Source organism: Pteropus alecto, unplaced genomic scaffold (assembly GCF_000325575.1).
Source record: "Pteropus alecto unplaced genomic scaffold, ASM32557v1 scaffold7, whole genome shotgun sequence".
Classification (NCBI taxonomy): domain Eukaryota; kingdom Metazoa; phylum Chordata; class Mammalia; order Chiroptera; family Pteropodidae; genus Pteropus; species Pteropus alecto.
Window position 1 is genome coordinate 13428594 of NW_006494614.1, and position 25608 is coordinate 13454201.

At 33.0% G+C, this 25608-nt stretch overlaps 1 protein-coding gene across 9 annotated transcripts in view; it reads left to right on the forward strand.

The window, feature by feature from the left end:
• The window catches only part of SNAP91 (synaptosome associated protein 91), a 125782-nt gene that overhangs the window by 35595 nt on the left and 64579 nt on the right, over positions 1 to 25608 (forward strand). For all 9 annotated transcript variants that reach the window (XM_025042722.1, XM_025042721.1, XM_025042720.1 and 6 more), the window contains 7 exons: positions 131 to 273; positions 941 to 1016; positions 1740 to 1842; positions 4546 to 4639; positions 6366 to 6477; positions 13179 to 13285; positions 21921 to 21962. In XM_025042722.1, coding sequence (XP_024898490.1) covers positions 131 to 273; positions 941 to 1016; positions 1740 to 1842; positions 4546 to 4639; positions 6366 to 6477; positions 13179 to 13285; positions 21921 to 21962 — 677 coding nt within the window. The remainder of the gene's footprint in view (positions 1 to 130; positions 274 to 940; positions 1017 to 1739; positions 1843 to 4545; positions 4640 to 6365; positions 6478 to 13178; positions 13286 to 21920; positions 21963 to 25608) is intronic.

The following is a 25608-nucleotide window of genomic DNA, read 5'->3' on the forward strand; positions in this document are numbered from 1 at the left end:
AAATTTTACTAGCTATCGTCAAAGCAATTTTAGACTCATATTTTAGTAAGCAAGTTTAAATGTTTAAAATTTTAAATGAACTTTTGTTGTGATGATTAATATCAGTGATTGAAATCTTCTGTTTTTATAGATTTGATCCAGGCTACCAATGAGACCAATGTTAATATTCCTCAGATGGCCGACACACTCTTTGAGCGGGCAACAAACAGTAGCTGGGTGGTTGTATTTAAAGCTTTAGTCACAACACATCATCTCATGGTACATGGAAATGAGGTAAACTAAGTAAACTTTTTTTTTTTTTTGCTTGGGGAAGGGAGGCTTTTATGAAATAGTTTGGTGATGACTTAAGGCCTTTGCATTTTCACCAATTAGGGGACAAAGAAGAGGAAATCTATGGTTTGGAATCATCTAGAGTACACTTCTAATCTTCTGTTTAGCTATTTTTCAAAAAATGAATGTTAAGTTAGACATTTTCATAGAGTTATTGAAGTATTAAATATTATTGGTATCTAAAATGTATATACCACGTAAATATAATTAGTGGGCAAAAATGTTAGGAGAAAGGAACAATACAGTAATTTTTCCCATAAGAAGTGCCCATAAGTGAAAATTGCTTTTATAAAAATTTTTAGTTTGGGAAAGTATTAATAAAATAAAAATTACCTATTTTATATGGGATGCCTACTGAAACCTATTAAATTGCGGTGTTTCTGTTATATACAGAAATGAAAGGTTATACGATTTAGTTCTAATTTAGTGAGTATTATTCAGTCTTTATCTCCCCTCAGAAAAAGTCAGCAGACTGAGAAGCTTTATAACTGAGTAAGAGAAAAGAGATCACAGTGAGAATACACACACAAAAAAATTCCCTCTAGTATCAGAAATTATTTAAAGGTATGATTTGAGAATATTGGTGGTTAATTCTAATTTTTTTTTTCAGAGATTTATTCAGTATTTGGCCTCTAGAAATACACTATTCAATCTGAGCAATTTTTTGGACAAAAGTGGATCCCATGGTGAGAAGATTTATGTTTTATCATTTTTTACTAATGTTTTTAATGTAGATTTTTTTAAGTGAGGTTATAAACTCCCCTGGGTGTTCAAGAAAAAATGTGAAAATATATAGTTTATAGTAGTTTTAAAATATTTCATTGTTATATAACTCAGTATATGAAGTATATGTCAATTTTATTTTGTCTTTTTCAGTATTTACCTTAAAAAGTAACAGTGGGTATGCTAGACCCACAGTTTTTTTACGAAGGTGCAACAAGCAATGAAATGAAAGATACTTTTCTAATTAACAAAAAGATTCTAGTCTTAAAGAAGTGTTCATTGTAAATTAATAGAATTTGAACTGCAGTTGTTTGTTCATTCATTTTATTTACTGGTTGCTATTATGTGTAAGATAAGCACACCAAGCAAGTGAGTAGTTCTCAGAGAGCTACATGTATTAAGTCTGAAGCAGGCAGTTATTTTAAACAGTGAACAAAATGCAAGGAAAAATCAGAACAGACATTCTGTACAAGGGTAGTAGCATAACTAAACTGAATAGTCTTGGAATGTCTCATGAAGAAAGTATTTTTGCTTGCGGTAAGATTTTAAATGAGACCTGTCTGATACACTTATTGACCTCATCCTAGAATCATTTACATTTGAGGAGTTAAAAAAATTCGTACTTGGTAGAGCACAATTGAAGGTATTTTGTTAATCAGTTTTATTTCCTCTGCCCCTTCCCCCAGGTTATGACATGTCTACCTTCATAAGGCGCTATAGTAGATATTTGAATGAAAAGGCTTTTTCTTACAGACAGATGGCTTTTGATTTTGCCAGAGTGAAGAAAGGGTATGTTTTTTCTTTCTCATATTTGTTTGAGCAGATTAAGTTTTTGAGGCATCCTTGATTTATTTTAACTAAGCTTAAATGCCAACTAATTTTGTTCATGAAGGCCAAGTTTACAATCACCTGAAAAAAAGAAACTCAATTAATAATGTAAAAGCTAGCCTTGAGATTAGAATATGCATTACTTTATATTTTCATGCAGAAAATCTGACTTGCTCCTCTGAATTGACATGATATAACATTTTATTTGTTGAAATCAATTTAAAATTCTTAAACACATATATACCTTTAAATAATTTTAAGTGAAGGGAATTTAAACAAAATTCATTTAAAAGCACAGTAGCTATAGTCGACAATAGTTATTTCAATTTATTTTGATTGAGTTGAAACTGAACTGTGCGTACAGTGGAGATCTGTTTTTGAGAGGTAATACCATCTAGTATTTCACTCACATGCACACGCATACACACATACACCATAATTGTACTAATTATTAATAATAATCATTAATTAAGAAACCTCATTGAAATGTTTGCAGTGTAATTCATAATTAACATCTCTTCCCCTCTAAAAAGGTCTTTGAATTTAATCAGAAGTGTTCAGCCATAAATTTATAAATCTTGTATTTGTTCCTGACTTGAAATTATGACAAGGTATTGTAGGAAGTTTAATATTTTAGTTTTAAGAATCCACACAGAAAGATATAACTCTATTTTTGTAATAGCTCACATAACATTAGCTTTGAAATTTTTTTTTTTTTTTATCATGGTGGTGAACAAGATAAACTTGCCTATTCAAAATGAATTAGTTTTGTTTGGGTGAAGATTTTATAAAATTGAGATTTTTACTTCATCTCCTTCTTATTAGAGATGATTCTAGGTCTCCTTCCGCTGACTACTTCCGAGGCCCTGGGAAGCCTTCGTTGATGTTCCCAGATGCATTGTGGCCTTTGCAGTACAGGTCCACAGCCTTCTTGGAAAGACTTCTGCACCTCTTTAGGGACAGACACATAAAGACACTTTGGGATGCTATCCCTACCACTGAAGTGGGAAAGACCCTGAAAGTTGCCATTATCAGCCTGGGTATTTCCTCAGCTAGTTCTGTACTGCCACTCCTTGACCATCACTGGGTGCAGGGATTCCCTGAGAGGCCCGTGGGTGGATACAGGGTTTTGCAACCCCTCTGACTCACCCTCCAGCACTAACCTTCAGTTGTGGTCTCTGAAGCTAGGTAAGCCCTTATCTCCTTTTGGCCAAACTGTTATGCACATCAGCATGCATTTTTCTTCACTGCTGGTTTATAGTGTAGCATCTGTACTCTCAGTCCTACAGGTTTTGAAGACTTCTAAGACATGTTTTTCTCTTTCTCAGAAACAAACAAACTGGCATTTAGGAAACATATTTTTAATACTATTATCTCTGTTATAGATTTAAAAAAATCTATTCAGAAAGTCAACTGACCTCTTTTTTTTTAACAGAACATATTTATATTTCAATATACAACTTCTGTACAACCAAAAAATAAAACACTACAGTAAAATTATAGCAAAGAATACAGTATTTCATTTGTAATGCATGACAGATGGTTAACATCTTTAGTCATAAATGAACTCTTAGAAACCAATAACAAAGCCACTAATATTCCAAGGGAAATGAAATAATATGAATGACTGTTAAGGAATAAGGATATATGAAGATGATTGAGCTAAACAATGACAAGAGCAATTTCATTGTACTATCGCTGTCAAAGGTTAAAAACACCGATATCTAATGTTTGCACTGTTTTGAATAGTTTTGTACAGTTTGAACCCATAAACAAACATTGGGAGACAGACTGATGAGGAATATATCTACAGTTAGAGGGAAAACTGTAGTTTAGACTCAAAATATAAATTTCAGGTATCCTTAGTCCTAGCATTTCTAATTCATTGAAATTATTTTAACAAATGAGTTAAACACATTCAAAATTATTTGTATGTAAGTATGTTTACTGATAGAAAATATATAGCTAATATATGAACCCCAAAACACTACTTGCTTATTAATTTGTTTACCAATACAACCCAAAGAGATGTGCACAAAACTCCATTCATAGTAGATAACATTGGGGAGTAAAATTAAAAGGAAAATAAAGCCATTTAAAGTAAAACTGTTATACTTAACAAATGCTTATGTCCTCTGAAATCTCAAAAATTATTTTTTTGAATAAATTTTAAATTTACCTTGTGGTAAGTGGAATTTTAAATACATCCACTTTATACCCATGGGAGCCCTGAAATAAGGCCTTGCAATTGCGTGTCCTCTGTAATCACGTCTCCACCATTCAAGCTCCTGAGATCCAGGAGATGCAGCCCACAGCAACAATGAAACAGTCAACATGCCTAGTTATGATTCTCTCCACTGACACCCTTTACATCACTTTCAGCCATGAGCTTTCAACCGACCTCTTTCATCCAGACCACATTACTTTCTTCCTAAGGGCAGTGCAGATAAAAAAAAAAAAAGCATTGCCTGTGTGGTCGAAGAATGAGAATAGATAAGAGGAAGTAGTACAGAGAGGGAAGTCAACTACAACCTCTTCATGTCTCAAAATTATCCCACAAAATTAACAGTGAAATAGGGAGAAAATAGCTTAGAACAATGCGTGTGGTCTTGAATTTTCCATATACAAGGAAGTTTTATCTTTTTCTTTTTTAAAAAATTATAGGGCTGATGGTGTAATGAGGACAATGGCTCCTGAAAAGCTACTAAAGAGTATGCCAATACTGCAGGGACAAATTGATGCACTGCTTGAATTCGATGTATGTATCATACTAGCAAATGTTTCTTACACAATCGATATTGTCTTTTATTTGAAGATGGGAATATCCTCAGGAAGCAGATTTAGATCTCTCTCATTTAGATGATAAGATAAACACTTAATTTAAGGGAGATGATTTGAGTTGCCCAGAATGAGCAGTTTACCAGGTTTTTACGTAAGCCCTGGAAAAATAGAGTGGTGCATTCTTGGAACCCCAGGTTTGCAGCAGGATGGTGGTCTCCTATTGTGTTTAATAACATGTAACTGCAAAATGTACCTTCAGGCAGCTAAGTAACTCAGCCTGCTGTTAGAAGTCATTTTATAGACACTGCTTAAATGATACTATCTACCAAAGAGAATTATTTTTGTTTTGCCATAGTTCTTCTTCCTGACAATATCAACATGACTGGTCTCTTAAAACCATACCTGTTTCTTGACTATGGTGATAAGATTATATAGAACTAAACACACACACACACACACACACACACACACACACACACACACACAAATGCACACAGATAACTACCTGTGTTGTCTATGGTGATAAAATTATATAGAACTAAACACACACACACACACACACACACACACACACACACACACACACAAATGCACACAGATAAAATTGGGGAAATCTGAATAAGATTGGTGAATTTAGCAATATCAGTATCCTGGCTGTGATATTTTGCTATAGTTTTATGAGATGTTAGCTTTGGGAGAAACTGGGTAGATGGTACATGGGAATCTCTGTATTTTTTGACAACTGCATGTGGATTTACAGTTATTTAAAAATAAATGGTTTAATTAAGTGAACATATTTGATTTATGAAAATAAAATATTTTGACATATAATAAGATTCTTAATTCACAATGTTAGCTTTCTTCTCTTGATAATTGTTTAAAACAATTTTCCTCAAATATTAATAATTTAAAATCTCTGTTATAATTACATGGTGTGATCTAAAATTGAATCCTAGTCACAATACCCAGCTCTGTGACATTTCAGTAAAAGCAGCTCCCCATCTTGTTTTTTGACAGATTTTATAGTAAGGACTTCACTAGGTATTTATGGAATTGCTTTTCTTAGCTTTTTTTTTCTTTTTGTATATTAATTTTTCTTTGCTTTTCTTGCCCTTCATAATGACACTGTCTTAAAAGACAAAAGTCATAAAGGGAAAAAGAGCAGAGCTTGAGAAATTGTGAACAAGGATTGAGGGATGAGAAGAAATTATTCTTCTTTGTGTTGGTCATTAGAGTTTTTGGTGGATAAGTTAATGCTGTGAGTCTCAGGAATTATTTTAGGACTAGCTATTAAGGTATTTGTTCCCTGTGCTGTGCTTCTTCACTGAGTCCCTGCAGGACCCTGGAGCCTGAACTCTTCCCCAGAGAACATTCCATAGGGGAAGTGAAAGAATGTAATATAACATAGTGAAAGCAAAAAAAGGCCAAATGTTTAAAAGCTGGATTTGAGTGAGCTATGGACCACTGACCGAATAGAATGTATATATGTCTTATAATTGATAGGACTAGCTTCACTGTATTAAATTGAAACAAACAAAAAAATCAATCTTTTGATATTGGTAGGGTTACTAAAATAATTAAAGTAATTATATAACATAGAATATGGATGAATTTCTTAAATCATTTGAGACATTTTAATGTGCTCTCAGAAAAATTGTCATTCGATGATATGATTTTTAACATATTAAATTTTCATCTTCTAGGTGCATCCAAATGAGCTAACAAATGGTGTCATAAATGCTGCATTTATGCTTCTTTTCAAAGATCTTATCAAACTCTTTGCTTGCTACAATGATGGAGTTATTAACTTACTTGGTAGGTAGAACTACTGAATGGCATCTTTGAATGAAGGCTGATCAAATGCAAAGATCTGGATACTGCAGACTTAGTACATAAAAACCTTAATATGTATTTCATTCAGGTCACATTTCTCTGTATATTCTCTTATCAGTCAAGATTAAAAGCAAGAAATGGAAAGCATCTAGATGTTTCAAGCAGGAGGGGATGTCATATAGGGATTTTGGTGGTTATGAAATTTCAGAATGACTAAAGGAGTATGTTCTAAGCTTTGCCTCTAGGAATAAGTTCCATAACAATAAATAACTGTTCCACTGTGCTAACAACTACCTCTGACACCACCCCTGGAGATGTACAGGAAATAAGACACTGCCACCTTCTTATGTATAATAGTGAGAGGGTCCACTTTAGCTCCTAGGTTCCTGGATCCATGCACTCTAGCTATGGTGAACAACATACCATATAAACTGGTCAGTGGTTCAGAGTATATATTAGAATCCCTAACTTCTTTAGGCATATTCATAGAGCAGGTTTGAAATGGATTCTTCTGCAGGCCATTCCATCATTATGTAAGGCCAGCTCCTTCTGGACCGATGGGATTCATGCTAAGACTGATGAATTCTGTGGGGTGAGTCTGTTGTCTCACTTCTTGTGCAGTAAAAATAGAGGCAGTGTGGTATGAGATACCATGATGGTGAGTAATTCCACAGATGGTGGTACTGGCAGAGCAATGTGGGCAGAGATGATAAATCTATATTCAGATAAACTATCTGTTACAGTATAGAAAGATTGCTGCTCTCCTCCCTAGGAGTTAATCCTTATCTTGTTACCTGGTGGATGAGTTGATACTCCCTATAGTATGGTGCTATGGTGGAAGCTCAGCATTGATCTCAGGTATTGACAGACTAAACCAATTCATAACCTCCATTTCGGATACAACAGACAGTTTGTTCATCAACTTATGGAGTCCTCTTAGCCCCCTGATTATTGAGGCCTTTTTGTGGGATATATGTCCTTTGGTCTGCATTTGCAAGGGATGAAAATAGTCTGATGCTCTTGATTTATTCTGAGAGGTCTGTTTACTACTTCTCTACCCAGATTGGTAGATCATATAGTGACATTCTGGATCCCCAGGGAGTAGCATCAGCTTAGAGTCAGTGTCCCTGAAAAGTCTGGGTATGTCCCTTTCCCCTGGTGCATAGTCACTCTGATAATGGTCCTTTTGCAGGAGATGAGGGGAAAGTGTTTTGGCTGTGCTTCTCAGACTTTCCTTAAGAGTACTTGAAGGGCTTATTGAAATTTAGGTTTTTAGACCCTAACCCAGACTTTCTAATTCAGTGGGTCTGGGGAAGGCCTTGAGAATTTGCATTCCTGACAAGGTCCTGAGCAATACTGTTGCTGCTGGTCTGGGGGATTTCATTTTGAGAAATCCTGTCTTAGAGCCACTCCCAGATGTTCAGATGTTCAGGCTAGCATTTCGAATCCATCCTTTTTAGGATGGTCACCCAAATTGATAAATTATCAATTACTTTATAAAATCTAATGTGATCTTTCTTCTTTCCAGCTCAGAACCTTTAGAATGCATTCCATTTCTCTAGATTTTTTATCATTTAAGATTGACAGACTTGGGAATGGGGAGGTGGATACAGGATACCCAGTTAAATTTGTATTCAGATCAACATGAATAACTTTTTTGTACTGATAAGTACTGTGCAATATTTGGGACATGCCCATGCTAAAAATTATTTGTTGTTTACAATTTAAATTTAACTCAGTGCCTGGCATTTTATCTGACAATCCTATTGCCAACATAAATTTACAAAATCTTGCACTTCTTTTAGCATGTAATATTCTCCTCCTGGGTCAGACTTTGTGCTCATCTCCATCAGGCATGCCAGAATTGCTGGATTTTAATCTCATTTAGGAATTGAAGCTGTTGGCAAAGAGAGGAGGGTAAGAAGTGCAGGGAGAGGGCGTGAGGAGACTTTATTCCTTCATGAAAGGTGGGTCGATTTCAGGATCCCCAAGCAAGGCAGGACCAGCTTTTTCAGACTGAGAGGGAAAAGCTTTTTCAAGAAAGAATAGTTCATTTTGGATGGAATATACTTAAGTGCTTTTTTCCCAGTTTTGTTTCACAAGAAATGTCTTACTTTCACAAAAGAAACCGTGATAAGGCTGGAAATTTAACTTATTCACATTTGTTATAATTCAGCAACTCGCAAGATTAAACAGTCTGACTTTTAGCTATGACAGCCCTGTGTCAGCAAGAGATAAGATTATTTCAGAACAGCTTAAAGTACCACAGTCTGAATGGAACCTTGAGCCAATAATTTAAAACCCTGTGTTGTCATTTTCTTTTTTAAGCTCTCCAGTAGATTCAGGAGCAGCCATCCACCCACAATTCTGTTTGCCTTGCTCCCATCATGGCATCTGTCCCAGCAGCTACTTGGTCTGATAAGCTTCATTCTGGGTATTCATTTCAGAAAACCATAGATGATCATATAAGTAATTATTTTGTTCCCGTGTAGCACAGACTATGAGAATCCAATTTTTCGGTAGTAGCAGGTTGTCATCTATGCTTCATATCTAATCAGATTACATATTTAATCCTAGATTCCCATATTTGACATTGTTGAAGGTCTGATTTCTACTACTTCAGGTATCTAATACCATGTCTATTCAAGAAACAGAAATACTTAGAACCCATATAATTTTATTAACCGATGTCACCCCAGTAAATTTAGTTAAAAAAAAAACAGAAATCACTATATATACTCTAAATAAAAATGGAATTAATACAGGAAGTTAGGTGTTTATGTAATTATTGGAACCCTGCAGGAACTAGGCTCAGCCTCCTGAGATGACTACTGAAATAGTTTCTTCCACGCTAGGGAAGCTACTACTGAGGCTGCCACTTTATGGTATGCTAAAAATAGGCTGCTGTTCCCACTTTGGCTGCCTTGCAACCCTCGGAAGCTGGAGAATGGTCACCTGAAGCTATAATCCAGATAGTAGGGAGTCAGATCAAGCAGCTCTAGCCATAACCATTACTCCTCAAAACCCAGGAAGCTGAAGGGTAGACAATGGAATGCTGCCGGAAGATAATCTCACACTCCTAGGATAGTATAACTTTTTATAAGAAACAGCTAAAAAGGTATAGGAAAGACAGCTTCTGCCTCAGTTTCACTTTCTAGATCTCCCACAGGTCTGTCTAATTTGCAGAACTAAACTTTCATCTGAAACCCTGGCTTCTCATGAGTCTAGAAAAAAATAGAATGGAAGTTGGGTGCGCCAGTCACTGAGATGAAATACTGTGCCCTTGGAGCTTTTGCCTTTAGTGGGGAAAGATTGCTGTCCATAATATACAGTTCAAAACCATATTACGTTTATTTCATGTGAGAGAGTTTATTGGTAAGCCAAATAAGATATTTTCTCATTTTCTTTTTTTTGGCCGATCTTATGCTTTCTTAACACTCATAAATGTGAGCTTTTGCTAAAGTTCATTTCTAGCTATCTACCATCTGCTCTTTCTGTATATTCTTCATTGTAAAACCTATCATTTTCATTATGTTGAATCCCAAATCTATTATTTGTTTTTACCTTTATTCTGGGCTTCAGTTTTGCATGTCTTCTTATTCGTAGAAACTTAGATTTAGATATTGTGTTCTTACCTAAAACTCAACAATCTCCGAAACTGAACTCTTGAATTTGCCCCTCTTAATCTCCTTTTTTCTGTTTATATATAATTAGACTTTTAAACCTAACACTTTAATTACCCGTGATGTGCTCACCTTACTCAAATTCATGCCCGGTTGATTTATTCTCATACTCTCTCACCACTGTACCCTTGTTTCATTCCCAATTCTGTTCAAGAACATTGGATTTATTGTCTTCACAATTCGTTTAGCAATTAAACGTGTTAAGCCATGTGATTCTCCTCTGTTGTTGTCTTGAACAGCTACTTAAAATACTGCTCTACTTGATGTTGACATCACAGATTGTACTAATAATGTATTTTCTCTTTATATTAAAATACCATTCAGTACATATTTAATTTGAAAAATATAGTCTATTGGCCAAGGTTAGGAGCAGGAAGAGAAGAGTTAACATCTTTTCCTATTAAAGACCTGACTTTTCAAAAGTGGTAGAGGTGTATGTTCTTGCCTGATGACATTCTGGTGTTGAGTGGCTGGCTGCCTTCTGGCATTGTCAAATTGCTCTTGTAAAAGTAACACTCTAGAAGATAGGTACACTTAGTATCCTAAGTGTTTTCAGACAGGTGTGTTTTTTATTTGTTTGTTAGATAGTGCTAGGAATTAACTTTATAAATATATTATGTGTTAGTTTTAATCAAGGACTTTATGACCAGTTCTCTATATCTAATGTTGGAATCAGTATTGGTGCCATGAATCTTCACAAACACTTGATCACTTTATTGAAACTCTGACGTTCAACTTAGAAGACATTTCCCTTACTGACTGGTGGTCGTTAATAATAGTCCATATTCAGAATCTCGGTTTGTCTTTCAGGGATGAGATTCCTTTCTGTGTGGCTCCTTTCTCAGGACAGATATTCCATGAAAGTTAATGCTAACATGATAGGGGTATTTATCAATACTTTACCAAGATTCATGTTACAGATGTCAAGTTTGATCATTTCAAATAGTGAAAATCAACATGCGTTGCCTTTAATATTAAAGAAAGGCAGAGGCTCATTTCTGGGTGACCCAGCCCTTCTGTCAAGTGTTAATTTCTTTGGACCCTGCCCTGGTCTCTCAGGGGACAAAGAAACCTCACAACTTTGCATATATCAGTACATGTTGCCTTTTGGTGTTACTACCAGTATTAAAGAAACAATTACGAGATTATAACCTAAAGCCATTATGTTTGAATCTCTTTTGTTGCTGAATCCTAAATTACCGAGACAGATACAATTTAAAAAGCATCCAGAAGAGACAGAGAAGAATTGCTTAAAATTTTGTTGCATTAGTTTTAAAAGAAAATGGAGATTATTCAGTTTGATTTCTCTTTTTGTGTTATTGCTGAAAATCTGACATAAAGAAATAAACTTAGATCACAGAAATATAATTTAGATATTTAGAAATTGTTTATGTGAAGATTGTACAACAAGAAAGAGAAGCGGTTTTTTTTTGTTTTTTGTTTTTTTACCGGAATAAGTCTTTATTTTCAAACGTTTAAACTAAAAAAGAGTTGTTTCCTTATAGCACCATGCTTTTGTCTGCATCGTTATAAACTACGATAGAATGGACAAAGAAAATATCCTTAGCTTTGGCCATTTTTTGACTCACTTTCCTCTCAAATCTTAACAAGTAGCACAATATGTATTTATTTTCTTGATCTTTTTGCTTCTTGAGTACCCGACAGGGGTGGTCCATGCTAAAAGTAAAATTACGAAAAGACTGTCAACAGAAGGTAATGAGTAGCTGCCCTCAATAATTAGTTCTTTGTGTAATTATATATTATTAAACCTTCCTTGAGAAAATTAAAAATACTTTTGAAGTAGTAAAATTACATGCTGAATGAAATCAAGAACTTTAAAGTATAGAAGAATACAAAAATAGCACATGTTTAACCATGTGCAGATATGAAATAATGACGATCTGAACCACCATTTATGATCCAGAGTTGCCTCGGAGATATTGTTGGTCTACCATGTCTCTATCTGCAGTGTCAGTAATTATTGACTGAATGAACCAATGAATGACTGGCTGGCAAAAACACTGATAGAGTGCTGGTTTTCTTTAAAACTGTGTGGAAAAAATACACTGTCAGCCTGCAATTGTAATGGCACTGTTGTAGTACCTTAATGACTGTGAAGTCTAATCTTGGGAGGCAGAAAAGACCAGCAAATTGATCATGTTTTTCTATCTTGAAAAATACAGATTGAGGAAGAGGATACAATTATATACAAAGTCAGGAAGAGTTTGGTAAATCAAATGCTTTTCACAAAACTTCAGCCTTTTAGCGCTAAGGGAGACATTATAATGTTTGAAATAAATAATTCATGACCAATAAAACTAGGTATTAATTTACATGGAGTGTAAAATTATATTCCCAATAAAGCTTAATATTACTTACCTCTGCAATTTCTAGGTAACTAATATTAAGTTTTGTTGGGAATATAATATTCAAATATTAGCTCATGTATCTGGAGTAAATGATAAAATTTATAATCTGGCAAGAAATACTGCCACAGTAATAGCATATTAGAACTAGAAGTGACCTTGAAAGTCATCTCATCCAACTTTTCATTCAGAGAATTCTTTGATTCAGGGACGTTTGATTGTTTTACGATATATAAATTACTGGTTTATAGTGAGCTAGTAAGAAAATAAGGATGCTGTTGAATGCAGTCATAACTTTTGAGATTGTTATCATGTAAAATTTGATGCTGTTTTCCAAAACAATAGTAGGATAGCTGGATCAGATAACTGGGATACCTGTTGTGGCATTTCATATGTTCTACTTTAATTGTATTTTCATTATTTAAATTGTTTCGTGTGAGACACCTTAGAACATAACACCTTTTTTAAACTACTCCAAGGGTCCCCTTGTTTGGGTGCTTTAGGATCTTATAGATTTTAGTGCCAAGTGTTTTGATTCAAATATTAATTTAAGCTTTAAATAATACTACTAATATAAGCTTAGAATAAAATCGAATATAATACTCTTTGCAAAATGCTTGTCCATCTCTTCTAGAAAAGTTTTTTGAAATGAAGAAAGGACAATGTAAAGATGCTCTAGAAATTTACAAACGATTTCTAACTAGAATGACGAGAGTGTCTGAATTTCTCAAAGTTGCAGAGGTAAGTAATACTAAGCTTTCTTGGAAATATGATTTTCAAATATTAGCTCATGTATCTAGGGTGAATGATAAAATTTATAATCTGGCAAGAAATATTGCCACAGAGTAACGGTGTATTAGGACTGGAAGTGACCTTAAAAATCATGCCTTCCAATTTTTCACTCAGAGCCGTACTCTGTACTCCTGCGTCCCAGATGATCATTCTGTCTTCAAATAAAGGTTTCATGGATCTGAGCTCATTTACTATTTCACAAAGTGGTCCATTCCGCCATCCCACCTAACAGCTATCTTCGATTGTAAGAAAGTGCTTCATTTTTATTGAACCCTAGAAGAAAACCTTAGAAAAGTCGGTTCATTGTTCTTAGTGTGTAAATGATTAATCATAAAATCTGACCTTTCTAACTTGTCAATGATTGAAACACAATGAGAAACTAAAACAGAAAATAGAATTTTATAAAGTTTATAAATTGTTTCTTAAGGACAATTTTTATACTTAAAATAATTGTGTAACCATACAGTCGGTGTTCCTCAGGTTATCTGTAAGTTGGCCTTTTCGCTTATAAAATCCAATTATTGATTCATACTGGTAGTGGAAATTATGACATTGTTATTGTAGTCCTTTGGCAAGATGACAGATGAGTTTTTATATTACATGGGTTTTTATATTACTAGGACTGACTGGAATGCTGTGTGCAAGGGCTTCTAAAGCTCAACAGCAAAACGTACAGTGGCCTTGGGCATAGGACATCCATGACATGTTTTTGTGATTTTTGCCATTTTTGAGAATTTAGCACACAACAAGCATTTTATATACACAATTTCAAAAGCAGTCTAGTCCATGTATTATATTTTAAATCTCATTTATTCACAGGAGTAATAATTGTAAAATTCAAATGCTGAGACCAAAATAGTATTGTAAAATGTTGTCTCTTCAGCTTTGATCCATACAGCTTGTAATCAGAATAAAAATATTTTTTTATACAACATGGGAAACAAAAGATAAAGCTTAACTTATATAAATTACGTATACATTAAAGCATGTTCATGTGTATTTCTTCATGGATTAATTGATATTGTTGATCTTTAAGGAAGGGTAATATTGCTTGAAACTTCTGCTTTTGCTGCTACACAAGTTTTATTTTTTGTGTTTGATATGATTTTCCCATGGTTTGACCATAATTATCAATGTAATCTAGTACAATTTGCCTAATTTCTTTCTGGGAAAATAATCAATTATGCCTAAGCACCTAGAGCAGATTATTTCATTGTTCCACTAATTTCTAATGTACATGCTTTCCAGTTTTCCCATTTGTTACTATATATATCAGATAAGGACCTGGACATGTGACATCTTGGGTTTACATTTCTCTAATCAGCTTAAGACTTAGCTCAAGGTCTTCATGAGAAAAGGAGTACTTATTTATCAATTCCTTCTATTTTTACATGTAAAATTTTACTTTCTCTTAGCATAGACCTAATTCAGGCCTTTGTGAATAAGAGTCACAGAAATCAGACCTCATTTTGAAAGCCTGTCCTTAAATAATTGAATAATAAATATTTTACTTTTATTTGAACATTATGATTAATGTTTCATAGGATAGATACTAATTTACAAAATTATTTTTAATAGAATAAACACTAACTACAATGGCTAACCATAACCATTTATGTTTTCTTTCACATTAAAATTTCATTGTTCATAATTTAAACAGTAATTGTTTGAATACTAGTGTTTAGTTGTTTGTTATGATTGGTTAATACACAAGTTTTTTGACAAATGTACAAAGCTTCTCTGTCTTCCAGTTAGTAGTCATGTGATGTATGCTATCCTGTAGTTAGTGCCATTTGCCTAAAGGGTGTGTGGAAGACTTCCGGAATGTCATTTAAAAAATACAGCTATATTGAATATTTGGCAAATGTTAACAGTAAGTTGTTTGTCATATTAAAAGAAATGTAGAGTAGTAGAATAATTTCTATGGAAATATTCAAATTTCCCAGTGGAATTGCTTGACATGCAAAAAAACTTATCATGTTTTGTATTCTTAAACAGTTGTCCCTAGCTGTCCACGGAGATTGATTCCAGGGCCCCCTCTAGATACCCAAATCTGCTGATGCTCAAGTCCCTTATATAAAATGGCATAGGATTTGTGTATAAATTACACACATCTTCTCTATACTTTAAATCATCCCTGGATTACTTATAATATCCAATACAGTGTAAATGCTGTGTAAATAGTTGTTATACTATATTGTTTAGGGAATAATGACAAGAAGAAAAAGTCTGTACATGCTCAGTATGGATGCAACCATCATAAGCCTAACTACATAGTACACATCAGCAAAAACGTAACTTTTTTTCCAAGCTTTTTTGATCTATGACTGGTTTAATCTACGGCTATATAGAGATGACTGTACTGAAAGCTCATAAAGCAGACAACTGAAACTTTGTAAAATGTTTGTTTTATAGGTAACAGATATTTCTGCTGAACATACTTCCCTTTTATAGAACCAAGTTATTTTTAGTTTGCTATTCCAAGGTAAATACCAAGTCATAAGAGTTAAGTCTCCCAGAATATTTGTAGACACAAAGTGATGAGATTTCTGTAATACAATCATACTTCAGCTCAATCTTCCAGTTGTATTGTGGTTCAGAAATTCAGGGCAGTAAAAATAGCAATGTCAAGGAAAAAAATTCCTAAATCGTGTCTTTAACAGAATTATCCATTTAATAAAACACATCACCCTTTACCAAACTGATTCCAATATTAGGGATCCATAATACTGTCATTTAAAAATGGCTGACTTTATTCATATTACTATTTTAATGGATCATCTAAAGAGGTATTAAAATATGGAAATAAATGGAATGAAGTTGCCTCGGTTTATAATTTCCATAATTTGTAATAATATGAGTGAGTATAGAGAAGCATCAGTGGCTTCCTTAAAGCCAGAGTTCAGTCATTAGCAGTTAAAGCCTGTATTTGGAGAGAACTCTCTAGCATAAGTTGATTTAGAAAGATGGGGGCCAGTGCTCTCTACACCAGCAATTCCCCGTAGTGGACAATTTTGCTCCCTCCTCCTCTCCAGAGGCCAACATCCGGAGACATTTTTGGTTGTAACAACCAAATAGTAACATAGTAATAGTAAGAGACTTTAATAACCAATTATATCAATAGATAGATAGAGGAAGAAAAGTGGGGCTACAATCATCCAGTAGGTAGAGATCAAGGATATTGCTAATATCCTACAGTACACAAGACAACCACCAAAAGGAATTATCATCCCAAAATGTCAAAAGTGCTCAGGTTGAGAGACTAATCTAGTCATAGAAAAGGCAGAGGAAAGAAGTTAGTGCAGAACTTGACGCACAAGTGGGTCTTCCAATCTCCAGTTTGCTATATTGTCTTAATAAGAGCCCAACACTTAGACTTCGTGTATTTACTTCTACATTTCCATTAGTATAATCAAAGCACTTGGTTTTTCAAAGAGAGAGACTTTGGTTTAACCCACTTTGTTTCTTTGAGAATCAATTTAATCATCTATATAAAATTAGATAATTGAAGTTATGATTTGCATTTTTCCCAACTTTTTATTTTGAGTAATTTTCAAATCAACAAAAAAGTTGATAAAGTAGCTTAGGTGAACACCTTCATACTCTCTTCATTAATTCACCTTTATTAATATATTCCCATATTTGCATGCTCACATGCTTTTTCTCTTTCTGCTCCTGCTTCTTACGCCCCTTCCTTTCCCAACCTAAAGAGTTAAAAATTGCTGTATGCTTTTGCCTAGTAATTCCACTTCTACAAATATATACTACAGATGTGTTCGCATAGGTGCAAAATAGTGTGTACAGCATTGCTTGTAGTAGCAAAAGTTTGGAAGCAACATCAGTGTCTATTAATAGGTGGCTTGTTAAATAAATGATAGGACAAGAGAGTTGATTAAAAAATGAGGAAACTGTATATTAATATGGATATAGCTCTAAAATAAATTGTTAAATGAAAAAAGAGAACTCAGTGTTTTTCATACACTATTATTGTATAATAATAATAGGGGAACTAAATATTTAAATATTCTACATTTCCTGGATGCACATAATGAAACTCTGGAAGGATATATAAGAAACCAATAAAATGGTTCTCTCTGTGAGAAGAGAGGTGAAAACTACATCCAGAACAAGTTATTAAAATTGAATGTGTATTCTGTTGTTTTTGGGTGAAATGTTCGATAAATATCTCCTAAGTCCATCTGGTATAACACGTCATTTAAGGCTGATGCTTTCTTATTGATTTTCTGTCTGGACAATCTATCCATTGATGTAAATAGGGTATTAATTAAAGTCTCCTATTATTATTGTATTGTTGTCTATTTCTCCTTTTTGTCTGTTAATATTTGCCTTATATATATTTAGATGCTCCTCTTTTAGGTTCATAAATACTTATAAACATTATATCTTCTTGTTAGATTGACCCCTTTATCATTATGTGACACCCTTCTTTGTTTCTTATTATAGTCTTTGTTTTAAAGTCTATTTTGTCTGCTATAAATATAGCTGCTCTAGCTTTCTTTTGCTTTCCATTTGTGTGGAATATCTTTTTCCAACTCTTCACTTTTACTATATATGTATCTTTACATCTAAATTGTGTCTCCTATAGTCAGCATATAGGTGAGTCTTTTTTTTTTTAATCCATTCAAGTCTTTCTTTTGATTGGAGAATTTAGCCATTTATATCTAAAGTAATTATTGATAGGAATGGGCTTATTGCCATTTTGTTAATTGTTTTATAGCTGTTATTGTAGTTCCTCTCTGTTCCTTCCTTCCTGTTATTTTCTTCCTTGTGACTTTCTTTACTGGTGTGCTTAGATGCCTTTATCTTTTGTATATTTACTATAGAATACCATGAGGCTTACATATGACAATTTTTACAGTCTATTTTAAATTGATAACAGTGTTACAGAACACTCCATCCCAAAGCAACAGAATACACATTCTTCTCAAGTCCATGTAGAATATAGTCCAAGATAGATCATATGTTAGGCCACAAAACAAGTCTTAATAAATTTAAGAGGATTGAAATCATATCTAGCATATTTTCCAACCACAGTGGTATGAAACTAGAAGTTAATTACATGAAGAAAACTAGAAAATTCACAAAAATGTGGAGATTAAAGAACAAGTTACTGAACAACCAATGGGCCAAAGAAGAAATCAAAAGAGAAATCAAAAAATACCTTGAGACAAGCAAAAATGGAAATGTAACATACTAAAATTTATGGAATGCAGAAAAAGCAGTTCGTAGTGATAAATGCCTACTTTAAGAAACATGAAAAGTCTCAAACAACCTATCTTTACAGCTCAAAGAACTGGAAAAAGAAAAAGCCCAAAGTTAAAAGGAAAGAAATAAAGATGAGAGCGGTAATAAATAGAGACTTAAAAGATAATAGAAAAGATCAATAAAACTAAGCTCAAACTTTGAAAAGTTAAACAAAATCAACAAAACCTTTAGGTAGAATCACTGAGAAAAAAAAGGACTCAAAAGAGAAATGAAAGAGATGTTACAACTGATACCATAGAAGAACAAAGGATCCTAAGAGACTATTATGAATAACTATATGCCAACAAATTAGACAACCTAGAAGAAATTAATTCCTAGAAATATGCAACCTACTAAGACTGAATTCTGATGAAATAGAACATCTGAACAGACCAATTACTAACAAGGAGATTGAATAAGTAATGAAAAACCTTCCAACAAACAAAAGTTCAGGGCCAGATGGCTTCACTGGTGAATTCTAATAAACATTCAAGGAAGAACTAATACTAATTCTTCTCACTCTTCCAAAAAATAGAAGAGGGGGGAACTTTTCCAAACACATTTTAGAAGGCCAGCATTACCCTCATACCAAAACCAGATAAAGATGCTACAAAAAAGAAAATTATAGGCCAATATCCCTTATGAACATAGATGCAGAAATCAACAAAATATTAGCAAACCAAATTCAACAATACATTAAAAGGATCATACACCATGATCAAGTAGGATTTATTCCATGGTCGCAAGGATAGTTCATCTGCAAATCAGTCAATAGGATACACCACATTAAGAAAATGAAGGGTAAAAATCATATGATCATCTCAATAGATATAGGAAAAGCATTTGACAAAATTCATCCATTTATAATTTAAAAAGCTTTAACAAAGAAGATATAGAGGTAATGTACAGGTCATATATAACAAGACCACAGGGACATTACACTCAATGGTGAAAAGCTGAAAGTGTTTCCTCTAGAATCAGGAAAAGACAAGGATGGCCACTTTCTCCACTTTTATTCAACATAGTATTAGAAGACCTAGCAAGAGCATTTAGGCAAGAAAAAGGAATAAAAGGCATCCAAATTGGAAAGAAAGAAGTAAAACTGTCACTATTCGCAGATGATATGATATTATATATAGAAAATTCTAAAGACTCCATGAAAAAAACTGTTACAACTACTATGCAAATTCAGTAAAGTTGGAGGATACAAAATCAATATGCAAAAATCTGTTGTATTTCTTTATACTAATAATGAACTATCAGAAAGAGAAATTAAGAAAACAATCCCATTTACAATTGCACCAAAAAGAATAAAATACCTAGGAATTGATTTAACCAAGGAAGTAAATGACCCGCATTTTGAAAATTATAAGACATTAATGAATGAATTGGAAGAATTAGTATTGTCAAAATGTTCATACTACCCAAAGCAATATACAGATTCAATGCAATCCCTATCAAAATTCAGTGGCATTTTCACAGGAAAAGAAAAGACAACCCTAAAATGTGTATGCAACCAAAAAAGACCCCAAATAGCCAAAACAGTTTTGAAAAAGAAAAAGCTCTAGACGTCATGCTCCCTAGTTTCAAACTATATTATAAAGCTACAGTTATTAAAACAGTATGGTATTGGCATAAAAACAGACACAGATCAATAGAACAGAATAGAGAGCCCAGAAATAAACCCATGCATATATTGTCAGTTAATTTACAGCAAAGGAGCCAGGAATATGCCATGTGGAAAAGAAAGTCTCTTCAGTAAATGGTCTTGGGATAATTGGACAGCCACATGCAAAACTGGATCACTTTCTTGTACCATACACAAAAATTAACTCAAAATGGATTAAAGACTTGAATGTAAGACTTGAAACCACAAAACTCCTAGAAGAAAATGTAAGCTGTAATCTCCTCATGGGAGTCTTGGTGATGATCTTTTTAGTCTGACACCAAAAGTAAAACCAATGAACAAGTGGGACTACATCTTATAAATAGGCTTCTACGCAGCAAAATAAACCATTAACAAGATGAAAAATGCAGCCTACCAAATGGGAGAAAATGATTCCAAATCGTATATCTGATAAGGGGCAAATATCTAAAACATATAAAGAATTCCTGCAGCTCAATAGGAAAAAGGCAAACAATCCAATTAAAAATGGGCAGAACATCTGAATAGACATTTTTTCAAAAAGACATACTAATGGCCAAGAGTTATATAAAAAGATGCTCAACGTCATTAATCATCAAGGAGATGCAAATCAAAACCACAATGAGATATCACCTCATACCTGCTGGAATGGCTGTTATCAAAAGGACAAGAAATAACAAGCATTGGTGAGGATGTGGAGAAAAGCGAGCCCTTGTACTTTGTTAGTGGGAATGTAAATTGGTGCAGCCACTATGGAAAACAGTGTGGAGGTTCCTCAAAATATTAAAAATATAATTACTGGATGATGCAGAAATTCACTTCTGGGTATTTATCCGATGAAAACAGAAACACTAATGAAAAGATACATGCACCCCCATGTTCATTACAGCATTATTTATATTAATGAAAATATGGAAACAACATTAATATTCATTGATGGGTGAGTGGATAAAGAAAATGTTATATAGATGCATACACAATGGAATATTATTCAGCCATAAGAAGAATAAAATCTTGCCATCTGTGATAACCTGGATGGACTTTGAGGGCATTATGCTAAGTGAAATAAGTCAGACAAAGCAAATACCATATGATCTCGCTTATATATTGAATATAGAAAAAAGAAGAAAAAATCCAAGGTCAGGGATACAGAGAACAGACTGGTGGTTCCAAGAAGTGGAGGTGGTAGGAGTGGGAGAAATGGGTGAACTGTTTGGGGGAGGGGGAGTTGTTTAAATAAATGAAATAAAAATTTTTAATTAAAAAGTAAATTCAAAAAACAAATGGATATTTCCTATACAGAGGACTTGGCATAATTAACATTTAAATTTAGTCTAAGAATTTTTTATTCTTTTAAGTTTTTTAGCTGCCATTAACTGTGGAGGAAATCTTTAAATTTTACACTTCAGTTTCTTAAGTTCTGTTTTGGAGTTCTAACCTAATTCTGTACACTTGTTATATCTAGCTATATTAATGAAATAATTGGTCTATCACATCGAGTGGAAAAGTACATAGAGCATATGCTCAAAGTGAAACTAATATTTATAATAACAATTCTTCTATACCAAGTTTAATCTATGGTTTTAACTAATTCTGTGGTGATCTTCAATTAAATTTAGAGAAATTAATTTTTCAAATTCCACTAAGTAACTTCTTCTTTTTTTTAATCTACAGCAAGTTGGCATTGATAAAGGTGACATTCCTGACCTCACACAGGTAAATGCTTCTCTGAGTGGAAGATTCAGTGTGCATGAAATTATTATTCCATAATTTGCCATAAAAGATCCTACCTGGGCCATAGTCTTGTAACCATTTAATGCATTTGGAATTTAGGCAACCAACTTTCTTGGAAATTTTCTAGCTTACTTATTTTTTCTAGCCATTGCATATCTTTCTGAAGGTAACATGAAGATTTTCCTGTCCTTATAACATAATTTATTCTTTAAAGGCAACTGAATTTACTTACTGAGCTCTCTTTTCTTTCTTGAACTTGAATGAAGGAAGAATGTGAATGGGGCAAACTCCAATATAGTTCTACTACACTGATCCTTGTCTCCCTTATGAAGTAGAGAAATTTCCGTATGTAAAATAATTTTTTTTAAAAAAGTAGTAGAGGTAGATGATTTTTCTGGGAAACATTTAGTAAGCAAAAACAATAGCAGGCTTCCTTATCAATCCTTTTATTCGTCAAGAGAGTGCTAAAGTGAAAAAATCAAGGTCATTCACATGAGTAGAATTACTGTATGACCTTTTTCATAATTGACAGGAACTGTTTTTATTTAATCAGCTCTTCACTTTGTTAATGGTAAATTTCTATCCAAACATGTCCTTCAATTAGAGACATTCACTTGATAGGAGAGATTATAGTGTTATCTTTTTTACCAGTAATGAGTATAGAAGTTTTCTGTCTTTGTAAATAAGTCATTGTAATAGAAGAAAATTATCATAATGAAATGATATTAATAAGTTTTAATAATATCAAAATGTTTAATTACTTTCTTTAATTCTTTAAAATATTTCCATATTTAAAATGTTAACCTTAAATTTTTATTAAAAATTAGAGAAACCCAGTGTAATAGTCTCTGTATGTATATTAAAATACCAATGAAATTCTAAGAATTCTTCACAAATAAAATTCACAAAACAATTCAGAATATGATGGCATTATATTTTTTTATTTAAAAGTTAAGAGATAGCTCTTTCTAGTAGACAGAATATTAGTATAAAATATTTTTGCTACTATGAGAAGACGATTGGATAAATACTGACTATAAGATATTGATATCATTTTGGAGATGGCTAAAAATTGTGCACAAAGCACTGTTAAAATCCCTTTATTGCATATAGATTTATGAGTTTTGCAATAGTAATAAGCAATCTGTGCTTTCATTTTAAATTAATTATAATAAACATTTACAGTGCAGTTTTGTAAAATAACCCAAATAAATAATGCATGTTAACCTAAAAAGGTGGATATTAAACTACTTAGCTGAATGAATGGCTCTTAGAAATGGTAAATCATCTTTATTCAACTCTATAGACAGCTCACTGTAGAATAAAAGAAAAACTAGATATATTGTTAGAGAGGCTTTCAATTTGGGCAGAGTCTGAAGGAGAAAAAAAGTTTAAAAGAATACTTAATGCCTTTTTGTTTTTAAAATTAGAAAAGTATTATATGTCATTAAAAAAATGATTCACATACTTGAGTTTAATTTTTAATGATACTATAATATTAATTATAATTTATATAATCTCTCTCAAGAAGTCCAGAGACAAAATATTTTATTTAATGATGTACATTGTGTGTTATCACAGTTTGGGAAATAGAGATAAAATCTTTAAGGTAAAATCTTGCCCTGAATCTAGTAAAAAGCTATTCTGTGGTAGAGATTCATTAGAATCTGATATTGCATATCCTCTACTTTTGTTATGACCGTAAGAGCCACATAAACTTCACTATTAACATTTATTTTTAAATTACCTCATTAAAAAACAAAACAACCCTATAGTTTATTTCTCCAGTATATATTTACACTTCAATACAAGAATATTGTGTGCTTCTGAAATTTCTTGTTACTTAATTTCTGCTGAGATTATGAGCAACAGAGCTAAACACACTCCCAAATTCTTATTTAGAGCCCCTCCACAGGACCAATAGAGGCTTCTAATTGAACTAGGGATTTAAACCAACTCTGACAGTAATACAGTCAGGGCTGAGCTGGAATGTGAGCTGTTCTAGGGTTAATCTTTTAGGCAGTGTTAGGCTAAATAAACAAACAAATAAAATCTGCAGATGGGTCTAGAAATGCTAGGTTGCATGGATTCAGTTTAATGCCTTTGAGATTAAGTTCTGCTCTCTGCCAGGCTTCTCTGTAGCCACCATAGCACTGAATCTAGCCATAGCAATGAACAAAAACACCAGCCATAAAAGAGACTTAAAGAGGAGATGGAGACCGTTAGAAGGTCTGCCTATTGAGTGGAAGTAGGAGGAGGCTCCTAGTAACTGAAAAAGGATTAGAATTCCTTTTGCAGCAAAATGGAACAGAGGAATTTAATGGAAATCTTTTAGCTTAGAAAATACACAATAAATACGTGTATGGACATCTGTAGCCCTTTTTAAATTGTGAATATAATATTATAACTGCATTTAAGTGATTTATGAATAGCAACAACATTTTTTTAAAACTTTCAAAATGGCTGTTTGGGTTAAGAAGTGACCATGATATCAGAACTGAAATATTTCTCCTTAGTATTTCTAAATGGTTTTTTAGATCTAATGATAAAAAATTTGAATGATGTTTTGGTTGCTTCTTTTCCCTCATTTGGTTTTAATGATGCTGTAAAATCTAAAGCATTTAAATTGTAGATGTGTGCTTCCTTTTTGATCCTGGACTCAAAATTATCTGTGAATTTGTTCCAAGAAAAGGATTTTCAAAATATTTCCTGTTTGGTGTGTGTGTGTATATTCCAAATTTAAAATATCTCCATTTATGAAAAACATCTTAGGTTTTGATGTCAGGAATTCTGGTTGATCTGAAAACTGCTGGTAAAGGAAAGTCTCCTTTTAAAGACTGTACCACTGATGAATCGGTAACTGTGATGTATTGCTGTTATCTATTAGTTTTCACAGGCTGACTCTTGTTCTTTGGCTTGGTGTTTCCAATTTGTCTATTGACTTTGGCGTTTTTAAAAATAAGCAACTAAAGATACTGCTTATCATCCTTTATTAATTATCAAATTCCTTTTACAACAGCAGAGGTATTCTCAAAGTTTTGATCCTTGGAAATTTGAAACAGTTTTTGTTTCTTTCCTACTACATGCTAGGATATGGTCAGAGCCATAGATATACAGTTGAGAAGAAGGTTGATATTCCTGCATTCTTAAACATTGCTATAAAATAATTTTTCCCCTTCGAATACATTTGAAGAATTTATTTCTATTAGATTTCACAAGTCCCTATAAATAATATAAATGAAGAAGCATTTTAAACCTCTAAGATAAAATACTATAAACTTAATTTTAGATGCAATGTGTTGGGAAATAACTCCCTTTAAAGACAGAAGTCAATTTTGTAGTCTGTGTTCTTGATTAGATTTCTGTTGTGACCGTTGTGACTATTACTTCATTTAAAATTTTTCTTCCTTAAATTATTAAGAAATTTTACAAAAAGAATGAAATTGCAAATTATCTTCCTGGTTCTGGGGTTTTTGTTCTTTTTATTGTTTAGATAATTAAAAAAGGAGAAAATACAACCTCTTTTTTTGTTATAATATATTATTCTCTATTTTGTGACTGCAAATAGCATTTTTAACAGGTTTAGCACAGAATCACATTTTCTTTACATTGTGTTTAACATTCAGAG